General features: G+C 35.1%; 1 protein-coding gene across 3 annotated transcripts in view; it reads right to left on the bottom strand.

Annotated features, from left to right (window-relative positions):
• HECTD4 (HECT domain E3 ubiquitin protein ligase 4) overlaps window positions 1-11,448 on the bottom strand; it is a 46,295-nt gene extending 34,847 nt beyond the window's left edge. The window contains exons 1-16 of one of the 3 annotated variants that reach the window (XM_026041806.1): window positions 11,284-11,448; window positions 9,987-10,179; window positions 9,454-9,615; window positions 9,246-9,359; window positions 8,710-8,850; window positions 8,128-8,360; window positions 7,502-7,647; window positions 6,569-6,639; window positions 6,095-6,200; window positions 5,560-5,680; window positions 5,199-5,327; window positions 3,877-4,001; window positions 3,187-3,340; window positions 2,781-2,881; window positions 2,067-2,265; window positions 464-610 (exon numbers count right to left, since the gene is read on the bottom strand). In XM_026041806.1, coding sequence (XP_025897591.1) covers window positions 464-610; window positions 2,067-2,265; window positions 2,781-2,881; window positions 3,187-3,340; window positions 3,877-4,001; window positions 5,199-5,327; window positions 5,560-5,680; window positions 6,095-6,200; window positions 6,569-6,639; window positions 7,502-7,647; window positions 8,128-8,360; window positions 8,710-8,850; window positions 9,246-9,359; window positions 9,454-9,615; window positions 9,987-10,179; window positions 11,284-11,436 — 2,295 coding nt within the window. In that variant the 5' untranslated portion in view covers window positions 11,437-11,448. The remainder of the gene's footprint in view (window positions 1-463; window positions 611-2,066; window positions 2,266-2,780; window positions 2,882-3,186; window positions 3,341-3,876; window positions 4,002-5,198; window positions 5,328-5,559; window positions 5,681-6,094; window positions 6,201-6,568; window positions 6,640-7,501; window positions 7,648-8,127; window positions 8,361-8,709; window positions 8,851-9,245; window positions 9,360-9,453; window positions 9,616-9,986; window positions 10,180-11,283) is intronic. The other 2 variants (XM_026041807.1, XM_026041808.1) reach the window with 2 other exon arrangements.
• Window positions 11,449-12,132: the final 684 nt, after the last annotated feature.

Below are 12,132 nucleotides of genomic sequence, written 5' to 3'. Positions count from 1 at the left end.
AAGGGAATATATTGAACAAAGTTTCTGAGGGATTTTACACATTCAGCCTATCTGAGGGTATATAARTGTGTGGAAAGTTGTTATATCTACTAATTGTTATATTTGTGGGCTATCTTAAAAACAATTATTCATCTGGCACTTAAGCAAACACGCACAGTCTCAGATTCAGTAAGAATTTCTCATACTTATAGAACCTTAAGTGTTGTTTAAAGTTCCAGGACTACATCATATCAATAATGAATGAATTCCAAAAAGACGTAACAAAACAATCCCTTAGAATGACAATATGCATAATATACAAATGAGTTTAACATTACTCCCAATGACATAATAGTCTACTCGAGAAGAGATCTCATCACGATAAGCATACACTTAAAAGCTTGGACTTCATTTAGGGTTAAAACGGTCTCTGCACGGATTCCAAAAGAGACTATACGAAATATTTTGGATTATAATACTGTACCTTTACTAAGTCTTTCGGCCAACCAGTTCCTAAGACACTACGGCTGCCATATCCCAGTGTATTGCCTCCATACTCAGCAACCTTCCTACTGTTTGTGTTAGGACCAGCATAGATCACCAACTTCAAAACATAAAATACACTGTTAGACTGTAAGAGAAAAACAAGAAAAGCTAATAATAATAATAATACTTAGCACTTACACCACGCTTCATGTTTGCAAAGCGCTTTATTAACATTAACAAGTCCTCACAACAGCCCTGTGAGGTGAGTAGGCAAAGTATTATTATCCCCATTTTACAGATGGGGAAACTGAGGCAGGGAGAGAGAGTCCTTTGCCCAAGGTCCCACCACTCAATAGCAGAACTGGAAGCAGCAAAGAGGAATCCTAACTTACAGTTCTCATGCTAAGCTCATTAGAACATATTGCCTCTCTAACGACGGGATTGATCCTGCTCCCTTTGAAGTTAATGTTTTGCCAGTGACTTCAGTGGGAACACGATGAGGCCCAAAGTTTTCTGTAAGACTTTAACTAGTAACATGACTAGAAACATAAATATTTAACATGTTTGTACATAAGCTAATATAGAGAGTCAGTATCACAGGACTATGTTGAAAAATAGAGAGCAACAATTAGCAAATACCACAAACACAAATAGCTCTCTGATTTTTAAAGGCAATATTAGTTACATTCTAGAAATTTAAGATACTTGTTCATATTAATCCATATAAACAAGCTATTTAACATCAGGGAAAAATATGTAAAAAAGACAAAAAAAAGGAGAAACTTTTCTAGCTCTGCCCAGTTCAAATAAACTGTGCTTATCTACAAAGGGGACAACAAGCTTAAAATCTGAGAAATAAGGAAAATTAGACAAAAACCAAGAGGAGAAGGATGTCAAAGTTTTAGAATGTGTGTCAACATGAAATGGATGTAAAAACCTGGAAGAGTCGGTATGAATTTATGAGCAAAAAAAAGTCTGGAGGAAACTACAGTTCTCCTGTGTCATAGCCACCAGTACTACCTCACTTATTTGGGGAAAATTGCTAACCAAGTCTTAGTTCTTAACCAAAAGCCCCTATCACTGGTGAGTTTTACACAGCGACAGAATCAATAGATTTATGTTCTGAAATAATACGTGGGAAAACTTAAGCATATACTCTTTTGGGACTATTTTGTCAAAAACAACCTAAGTTATGAACCAGGAGATAATACACTTCCTCCTCCCTGCCTTTTCAAGTCAATACTCATTGTATATTTTCTATCTATAGAATAGATATCTACAATACAATATCTAGCTATTGTAGTTATCTCACATTCAACAAGGTGAAACTCAAAAAATTCTTTGAAAAGTTTTCACACTTGTTTAGCATCAATAATCTCCCTGCATCACTATTTTCTAGACCTTTGGAAGAACTAGACTGTGGCGTTACAGTGTAAACTAAAAAGCTATTCTCAGTAAAAACTTGCACATAATCCTCAACATTGAAAGTATGGTGCCATGAAAAACAGAGGAAGAAGAGATGAATTCCTGATAAAAATGCACAGGAAATAAAATAAAAATAAAGATGGAAAGAAAGATTTTCTGAATCGGCCATTGCTTACCTTATCATAATCATATTGTGAAGAACATCTGTTGTCAAATCTAAGATATAAACAGCGGGCTCCTGGGATATGTACAGTTTCTTTAAATTTATAGTTATCCCTGACTGGATGAACTGTTTCTACAGTCTTCCCAGCAGCCCAAGGAGCAGGGATCTTCAAACCCGTAAGAAAACCTGGTTCTTCCTTCTCCTCCAGCATTCTGAAACAACAGTGAAGTTCAGCAATATAGTCCTGAAATTCAATACATAGATTTGTACTATGTATTCAAATATATTATATATACAAATTCTAAAACACTGCAAATAGAAAAAAAATAACTAAATTAAACAAGACTTCCTCATCATATCTGTTTTTAAGAAGAAGCTGTACAACTCTGAGTTAAGATCAAGGATTTTAATCCAAGATTAAAATTGTTACATTTATCTTTATTGAAACAATATTGTAAAGGTTTAAACTAGAGCATATCTCAAACTAGAGCATATCTCATGCTGCTAGAGTAAAATATATTTTCTCATGAAGGTCTTCCTTAGCCTAGCTCACTGTTGCAAGATGATTATCCTTTATAAAGCCTTTTTTAACCTCAAAGGCAAACTTACAAATCAACACAATTTTGTCTTTAAGATCACTGCTTGAAGATTTATCCTACAGCAAAGGTCAAATCAACATTACAGAACATTTTATCCCATGAAAAGACACAAACATTCAGCACATCACCTCTCATCAGGTAACAGCTTGCCCTTCTGCTCTGAAGCACCAGTAGGGGAACTGTTCAGTTCTGAGAAAACTGGAGACTGAGTTTTAAGCAACAGTGCAGTCTGTATCACAAAATGTAGTGTTAGAAATATGCAAACAACAACTCATTTTAAGAATCTCAGTACTAAAACACATTAACAATTAAGTTAGATATTAATTTACATCAGCAACATACATTTAATGCAACATATTACATTTGACTTGGTAGAACAGCTAGCATCAGCTTTTGTCATGAGCTGTTGAGCAATTCTTCAACCACAGTCTCTGAATCACTTAGTGCAGACAGCTGACCAACATCTACAGCATTTTAGAACATGCATGAAACATCTTTTTCCTTTGCAGACAACTGCTCATGTGAAGGCCATACCTGACTTGTATAAAGGACAAGCTGCACCAGCTGAGGCATCAAGGCATCAGCCATGGTTAATGTTTGTAAATTTGGATGCATCAGAGATGTCAAGAGTACAGGAAGCAGGTGACCAAGCATAGTGGCCTTTGTAATTTGTTCCAGGCCTTTTAATCTGCAAGAAAATTCAGGGTTTATTCAGTAACAGCTATTTTTGTAGCTTATCATTACTATTTTTAAAGACAACCGCTTAATCTTCTAACAGACTGTGCAAGTAAATAATTCAAAGTTCAGCAGAGAGAACATTTACATTCCAGTGTGTTAAAAAAAAATGAAAACATTAGAATTTCTCCAAGGTGACAGTATCTTACTGGAATATTCTTAGCTGACAAAATACCTATGCTTCCAGTTTCTCTGCTTCTGAGTATCATTGGAAGGGACTAAAAACTTACAAACTTGAGTTTACATTAATCTGTAGTTATCCAACTAGGACAACTACAGGAAAGTTGTTATCCAGTAGTAGAACCAGATGGAAAGTCTGGTTCTAAAAGCTTCAACAGGTAAGTGCTACGTAAATGTTATAGTAAGAAACAGCTCCTACAAATTCAAAGCTTGCGTATGAAGTTACGTATTAAAAGATATTTAATGTTACTTCCACTTACTTCCACAACACTTTGCTATTTTGAAGCACATCATTTACACGTGTCTTACCTTTGCTCTCTATCAGAAATGTCACTGTTTATTAGTGCTGTAGTGACTTGTTGCAGCATTTCGAGAACTTCATCGCATCCCGTCAAAATTTGTGTAGCAAGCGACAAAATGCTGGCCTTTAGTTCCTAGGTACAAAAAGTTTACAGGATAGTTAAATTCTTAGAGAATAATAATAATAATAATAATAATAATAATAAAAAGACAACTAAATGAAAGGATGGTATTTCCAAATTAAAATAACGATAATGTGACCTGGCAGGCCTGCAGCAGTAGATTCATCCAAGACTTAAATTTGATTAATGCTAAGCCCCCAAGTGCTGGGAGAAACTAGGTGCATATTATGGGATGCACGTCCAGTTTCTAGAGGGAAGGAATCCCCAGTCCAGCACAGGAGAGCAGCTGTTAGCCAGCCAAGGTACAGCATTGGTGACACAATGTCCTAGCAGGTATGAGGATCACTGTAAAGAGAAAAACTGAACAATGAAAACATGGGTGAATAGTGAGACAAGGAAAGTACATTCAGCATTTACTCAGCAACTCGCAATAAGTTAACTGTAACTTCATCAGACTATGAGCACACACACAAAAAAAAACAAAACAAAACCCAAAAAACAGCTCTGCAAACTATACCAGAAATTCGGAAGTTAATAGGATTATAAAAGAATCATTTAAAAAAACACTATTAAAAGAGCCTACATGCTGGGATAACTTGGCTTATATTCAGCACTATTCTAGTTGTCGTAATAAATATAACACCAGTTTTGTAAACCTTACACCAACAAAAATATCACTGTCCTTGAACCTTGTCTCCTCACAGTTCCCTTAACAAACACTCAAAATAGGGCCTCAGTGACTTCACACTATTTCAGACAACAGAAGGAAGACAGCTCTACGTAAGCTTTGCAGTTAGAACTGCAAAAATCTTAAGTCAGTAAGGCAAGACAGACAAAACCACCCATTTTCTATCTAAATCCGAATAATTATTGTTTCCATTTCTGTCTAGGGGGAGGAGGAACATGCACACAATTTCATAGCATGTAAATTTTCTGACAATCACATACAAATTAAAATATATTTAAAACCACATTAGATAGGTTTGGGAAAGGAAGCATTTGCTCACTGACAAGAGAGAAATCAAACTGCAATATTTGAACCCAAAACAACCACTGACTCTAGCTGAAGAGCAGGAAAACTCTGTCTAGCATCATCTAACTAAATCAAGAGGAAAAGAGCTGATAATACAGCACAAGTAGAACGTACTGCAGAAACAGTGGTGGACTTTGACTGTAGAGAGCCATACTGGAATAAAACTTGGTGTTTACCTGTACCTTCAATGTCTCTCCCTGCAAGGAGCTGTCACTGTCATCATTTTCATCAGGTTTAATCAAAATAGTGTTACTGAGTAGGTGGTTCTGTACAGCCATCAGATACCGCAAGCACGAAGATGCAGCCTTTAATACAAATAAGTACACTTTACATTATCTACACTCTTTAATCAGTCTGGATTCAGCCAAACCTTGTACTTCAAAACATAAGAAGAAGAAGAAATTAGGAGGCAAAGAACAAATAAAAAAAAAAAACCCAAAACCCCACAACAATATTTATATTGTTATATAAAGATAGGTTGGATTTAAGTCAGAAATGAAAAGCGATTTTACTTTTAACAAAATACATTCTACTTACAGGCACAGTTGAAAGAAGCCTTTGAAAATCATCTTTAGATACAGTTTGGCACTTGGTGATTAAGACACAAGATTCTCGGACAACAATCTTGAGGATGTAGTGCAATAGCTCATCATTTAGTCTTTAAAAATTCAGGAAAGATACGAAATGTTAACAAAGTAATTATTACTTATTTTGTTTAGCTCAAAATACCATGCAAGTACAAGCTGTATTATGTGAAGCCCATCAAATGCCTGTTCAACTTCATAGCAATTTAGAAATACAAAGCAAACGAAACCTTAACATCCCTTAACATCAGGGAATTAAAATCTAAATTTAGGCACAGAAACCTCCAAAGATTCTGGTAATACCTCAAATCAACATGATCATCTCCCCTTTGTGCTCATGAAATCCTACCCACAACACACATGAAGACAGGTTTGAGATTTTACTGGAAGCAAAAGTGCAAGCAACATAAGGAGAATTTTATGCAAGCATCTAGGGCAAATAATAGAAACACAGAACATAAAAGTTTTTTAAAATGTGTACATTTTACCTATAATGTTCATCATCTTCACTTCCAAATCTGTTGTTCTGAAGCTGTTCAGCTAAATTAGTCAGGATAACGTCACGAAGTTGGGAGAGACCACTATTTCTCTCTCCTGAAATGGAATGCAAGAATTTTCGCAAAGCAGCGTTTTACCAAATTTATTCTTATTTCCTCAAACGTCTTATTGAATGTAAATTACTGAACAGAAATAACTGTATTAACAGCGTAGCCTGATTCCTCCTCGCTCATATTATAGGCTACTAAGATTCTGAGACAAATCTCCCCTTTTTCCCCCTAACAAACACTTGTCCATGCAGCCATTGAGAAGGCTGTTTAAAAATTATAAGCACTCTGTGATTTTCTAGAAAAGGCTGGTTTGAGACACATATTTTTCCCGTTCTTTGCAGATATTGAGAACACCTTCACATTTTGTTTTCAATTAGAAGAACAGACTCCCACACATCAGTAAGAAATTCTCACCTTCAGTCAGGACCAATTTCAATAAATTATTGATTTCTACTTCTCCAGGATACAGGATATTTAAACCAGAGCTAAAGAAAAACAACAACAACAACAACAACAAAGCACTATTTAACACCTTCAAAAGTAAATGGAATAATTTCAATGAGCATATGAAAAATAATGTCACAGGATCTCAGCTTATTGTCTCATAGACAGTGCTTAGAATTGCTGTATAAGAGCTCACTCTAACTTAGAAAGACACCTGCCATATCTTAATATACAGATCAATGTCATAAAATAAGCAGTGGCTTTCTCCAGCAAACTGCTTCTTCCCTCTGTGAAACCCCACTGTCGTTATGCATATGTATGACAGCAATGACAGCACAATTATTTTGCAGCAAACAGACAGATGTTCCAAGAAAGGAAAAAAAAAATCAAATAGAAGAACCGTGGTGATGGAAAAAAGCTATGGCTCAAATATCTGTAAGAGACTGCAGCAGGAAATGCAAGATCTGGAAAGCAAGAAGCCTCTGCTCTTAATATTACATTTATTAAAGAATGGCTCCTTATACCTGTCCTCAGTTAAATTAAGCAGAGGGTGCTACAGCCAGCATTTTTGGAACAAAAAGATCTATCTGCAAATATCCCTTGTGGAGACATTTCTGCTTTCACTTGCACTGAATTTTGTCCTTACTCTTTACTCCATTTCTATTTACTACCTGTCATTTCACTATCATCATGGAATTGCATTCCCCTTCTTCCACAAATATAAATCATAATAATTCCACATTGAAATGTTCTATTCTGATCATATTAAAACTGTAATTGCAGAATACAATTTGACTCTTTGTCTGCTGTAATAGTAAACTGTAACAGTAATCCCAGTTTAATGATCTTTTTCAGTAAGTCAGATGTTAAATTCTTTTTAAATTAGACAGAACAGATATTTACCTAATTGCTAGACAAACTTCTTTCTGAATTTCAGCGCAAATCTGGTCCCTTGGTGCCATCAGTAATTGCCAAAGCAACAGGCCAGATCTTCTAACAATATCTCTATTTCTTTCAGTTTGTGGACTGAAGAAAAACTTGAAAACCACCTACAAAATAATTTAAAAAGCCACAACATATTTAAAAACCAAACATGGTGACATGAATATGAACAACAGTAGTTTAAATTAACCATTTTTTTCTTGACAGTTTCCACGACTACTTGTCTAGATGACTAGAAAACTCAAGAGTCAGAAATTGAATTTAGCCTTTAAAGTTTGGGGTTGGCTTTGCAGCAAGACAAGCTGTTGTTCTTCCAGCCCCTCAGCCAAATAAAACAAAATAGAACACTAAAATCACATCCCATAATCTCTCTGGATTTGACTTAAAACTGCAACAGCAGCAATCACCTTTTTCTTAAATTAGGAACCTCAAAGGGGTATATAAAACAAAACAAAGCAACCATTACTTCAACCTCTATTAAACTGAATGCAATGGAGAAAAGGAATAGGTGCTGGCCTGTATTCTAACAGATTTTTCTTTTAGTTTTTAAGTGTTTACTGTAAAATATGTTTAAGATACCACTGTACCTGAAAGACAACAAGGATGCAGCGTATTATACAAGTATCGCCGTTCACCATAGCTTTCTCCATAATGTCACAAATACTGCTGAGGTGATGTGCTTCAATTGGATGTTGTTTGCCCAGAAAATTTGTTATGGGAATATTGTTGCTGGCTGCAAGCAAATTGAGTTGATGGATACACATGGCACCAACATGGTGCAGTAACTGGTTAATAACCTCATTTGTTGTTATTGCATCTCCTAGAAAGAAAAGGAAAGACATTTAAACACATCTACAAATACAATGTACCATTTGCTTCTAAAGCACATGATATAATCTCTAACTTTTAGGGTTCCCACTTGTGTTGCAAATGAAAGAATTACTCGCATCCATTTGTAACATGCCAAAACTAATAAAATCTGGAAACTTTCCAGTACATCTCTTCTTTTTCTTTTTACAAAGATCACATAGTCATGTATAGAATTTATAAACAACTTTTCAAGGGTAATTTTCATTATTTTTGAGGAAAAGTTTCAGAAAGCAGTTTCTCCAACAATCTTTCATTCAACTTGCACTTAGTATAGAAGGCTGGATTCTGGTTTGCCTCACCTTTTGGTTCTGTGATGATATGACTAACTCCCAGCCTCTGACAGACGCAGTGGAACGCCTGGTTTCCAGGATTACACCACTGATCAATATAATCATTAGAGCATGTCCAGATCATGTTATTCATAGTATCATAACAGGCACCTAAAAAGGAAAATATTTGGCATACCAGACTTTAGAATGTTTATTAAATATCTTAGGTATCTAATTTATTTTCTTAAAGAAATCTGTCATGTGACACAGTAAACTAATTATGCACTGGAAGGAAAAATGTTACATAAGATTTATTCTTAATGGAGTGAAACTAAAGCACACTCCTTTCAATGATTCAAGTAAATGCACATCCATTCGGTTTCAAGAAAATACTCCAGTGTTTATTATTTATAAACATAAGTAAAATATATTATTAATATTGTTGCACATAACACAAAATTTAGCCTGATTTAGCTCAGGTTTCTTTTAAGTACTGGCCTCTTTCTTAGGCAAGGATTGCATATGTTCAGTTATGAAATATTCCCAGAAAAAAGACGACTTCTTACCGAGTCCTGGGACGAGAGCACCACGTCCAAGTGAACTTCCTGCAGCATCAATGAGATCTGCTCGGCTTGTGAACTGCCCATCCGAAATATTGAACACCAAGCTTGAAGCAAGAACTACATGGAGGAAAAGCATTCGATAAATTTTGCAGAGGTTTATTATGTGTCAGAATAGCAAGGATTTAAACACTCCATAGATGTTCCTACTCACTTTTTAAAGACGACAAAGCACTTGTGCCTCCAAAAAGTGAGCGCGTTGCGGAGCTGCCTGATCCACCTGGAGGTGGGACCAACATCACCAAGTACGTTCCACACGTGTATATGGGAGTTCTTCTCAACATTTTCAGTGGCAGTCCACAACTTGTGTTTGCAGCTGGAATGTTAAAACAGAAGTTATAGAACAAATACACACTTCTTCATGAAGTTTAAGACTTGGAAAAGGTACAACAAACAAGGCAGATTTCTACTTAGGGCTTCAAGTAGGTCAACTCTAGTTGTCAGCTGGTAAAATACAGTCTTAAAACAGCTCTTCAGGCTGACTCTTGACTGATTCCCTTGTAAGCATTTCTGTTTCCTGCACAATTTGTATTTATGGAAACATCCCTACATTTCAAACACTTAATGCTGAAGGAAAAAGAAAAGCATGTAATTCTTAACATAGAAATAACATTATTAGTAATTACATTGAATGTATTAAGAAATGAAAGTGAAAAAATACTGTAAGTCAATAAAACTCCTTCTGACCTGCTTGGTCCTCTTTCAACGTATTGGAGATTGTAGAGCCAGTGAGAGCAGCCAGTGTTGCTGACGGGGAGGCTCTGTATCTAGACAGCCTACTCAGAAGCATCTCATTTATACTTTTTGCAGATTCACCCTCTTTTCTCATTAATATAATTCGTTCCTGTAGAGGATTTGCTATACATATGCCATTTTCTACCTAATAAAATGGCAAAAAAAAAGTTAGATATTTAAACTCCTATGAGACAGAGAATCTTAACAGAAACTTGCTGAAGACAGTGAAATACATGAGTTTGAGGTATGAACATAAACTTTGGTGTCAAAACTTTTTGCAAAGTATTACAAAAGCTAAACAGATGAATAACTGGTCRCAACTTTGCAATTCCATATAGTATYTTCTGATRCTTCAGTTCTGGAAGACAGAACTRCTTGTCATAAGTTTAATTTATTTCTGGAAGACTACTTAAAATACTAACAAAACTAGGTCTTAATATCATTGCTATTTCGCTGGTGAGTTTTCCAAGAGCATTCTTTAAATCATAAGCCAGACAAAAAAGATAAATAATTATTTTCTTAGATGGCATTCCTTAGGGGAAGCTTCATTAAAGAATATGCTACTTAACGAAGATAAGGTCTGAATGGTAGCATTAGGTAATTTCTATAAGCTATACTTCCATAACCCATCTCTTCCAGTTATATTGTCCCACTAAGTACAGCAGTTACAATCTGCAGTTAGAAATTACTAGGTTACTAATTACTAGGTGAGTTGTCAAAGATAAAGTCTCCTATAATTTCAACTACCAATTTGCTGAATATCCTGGAAGCTCTGCTATGCAAACAAATATAGATTGAGATGGTGTGTGCATACGTGTGTATGTGCATGCGTGCGTACAATATAAAATCATTTTAGGTTATAAAATGCAGTGTTGACAAAACAATTATGCTTTTCAACTTCTGAAGCCTGATCAACTTTTAATGCATTGAAGCAGATCCACAGGAAAGAATACTTTAAATCCTGGTAAATTATTGTCTCAGCACAAAACTGAACTGGAAACAATAATAAAGTATGTTTTACAGTATAATTCTCACTGCAGGAGTGTGATAGTTGTATGTCCTTTGAAAAGCAGAACTAAACAATACACCTTCTGTTAAAAAGTTATTTTGTAAACACATTACAAAGCAGCTATTCAGATTACATATACCAATACTAAAATCTACTTTACTGACTTTAAAATGCTTATATTTAACTATACAATAGCCATAGTACTAATTCAAGAGTCTGAGAGAAGAATATTTCACTTACTATAAGTTCAAAAATATCCATAAACACAGAGTGGCCCTTTGGTGTTTTTTCATTGAGGCCTGCAGGAGACCAAATCCAGTAAAAATAGGTACCATCTGAAGAAAGATGCACGGTTGTCATAGTGCTGCCAACTGGAAAGTGATTTACTGGCATTGGGATTATTTGACATACCTACAGCATAAAGACAAAACAAGAAAGTTCTCATTTTGAAATCTCTTCAATGAATATTAACAGCCTAATTAAAACAAAAAACAAATAAAATAAAAAAGATCAAATGCAGGTAGTCCATAGCAAGACTTACTATTGGACATACTGATCCCATTTCATTTATTTGTAATGAGCTATTGTATGATGTTTGCCAAATAGATCTGTTTTATTAAAAATAGCTCATATATCCAGTCACTTAATGTAACTAAAAATAAAAGGATCACTTCTTTCTCTCAGATGATTAAGAATACACCCACAGTACCATTAGGAAAAAAATACAGCTATCTGCTGTAACATATATAACAGCTATCTGCTTTCCTCTACTTCTCCAATTTTGGAAGGAAATGATAGCAAAAGAGAATCCAAACATTCAGTTTCTGGAACATGCTGGACATGAATGAATATAACCATTCTTAAACCATGACAGGGAAAATAACAAAATAAGCATACAAACTATCCAATTTTAGGAAGGAATGTAGTTCTTTATCTAAGAGAAAGATTAGAAACAAAACCTGAACTTTGTTACATTAGAGCTGTCCAGGAAGACTACGTATTTAAAGCCAAAGTCCACTTTGCTACTGTTTGTTTTATAGTATGGTTTTACCATGTTCTATCACTTACAATACCACCATACGTATATGT

Source organism: Nothoprocta perdicaria, unplaced genomic scaffold (genome assembly GCF_003342845.1).
Source record: "Nothoprocta perdicaria isolate Ctin4 unplaced genomic scaffold, notPer1 scaffold_294, whole genome shotgun sequence".
Taxonomy (NCBI): domain Eukaryota; kingdom Metazoa; phylum Chordata; class Aves; order Tinamiformes; family Tinamidae; genus Nothoprocta; species Nothoprocta perdicaria.
Note: the sequence above shows the minus strand (reverse complement) of the source record. Positions and strands in the feature narration are given on the sequence as shown.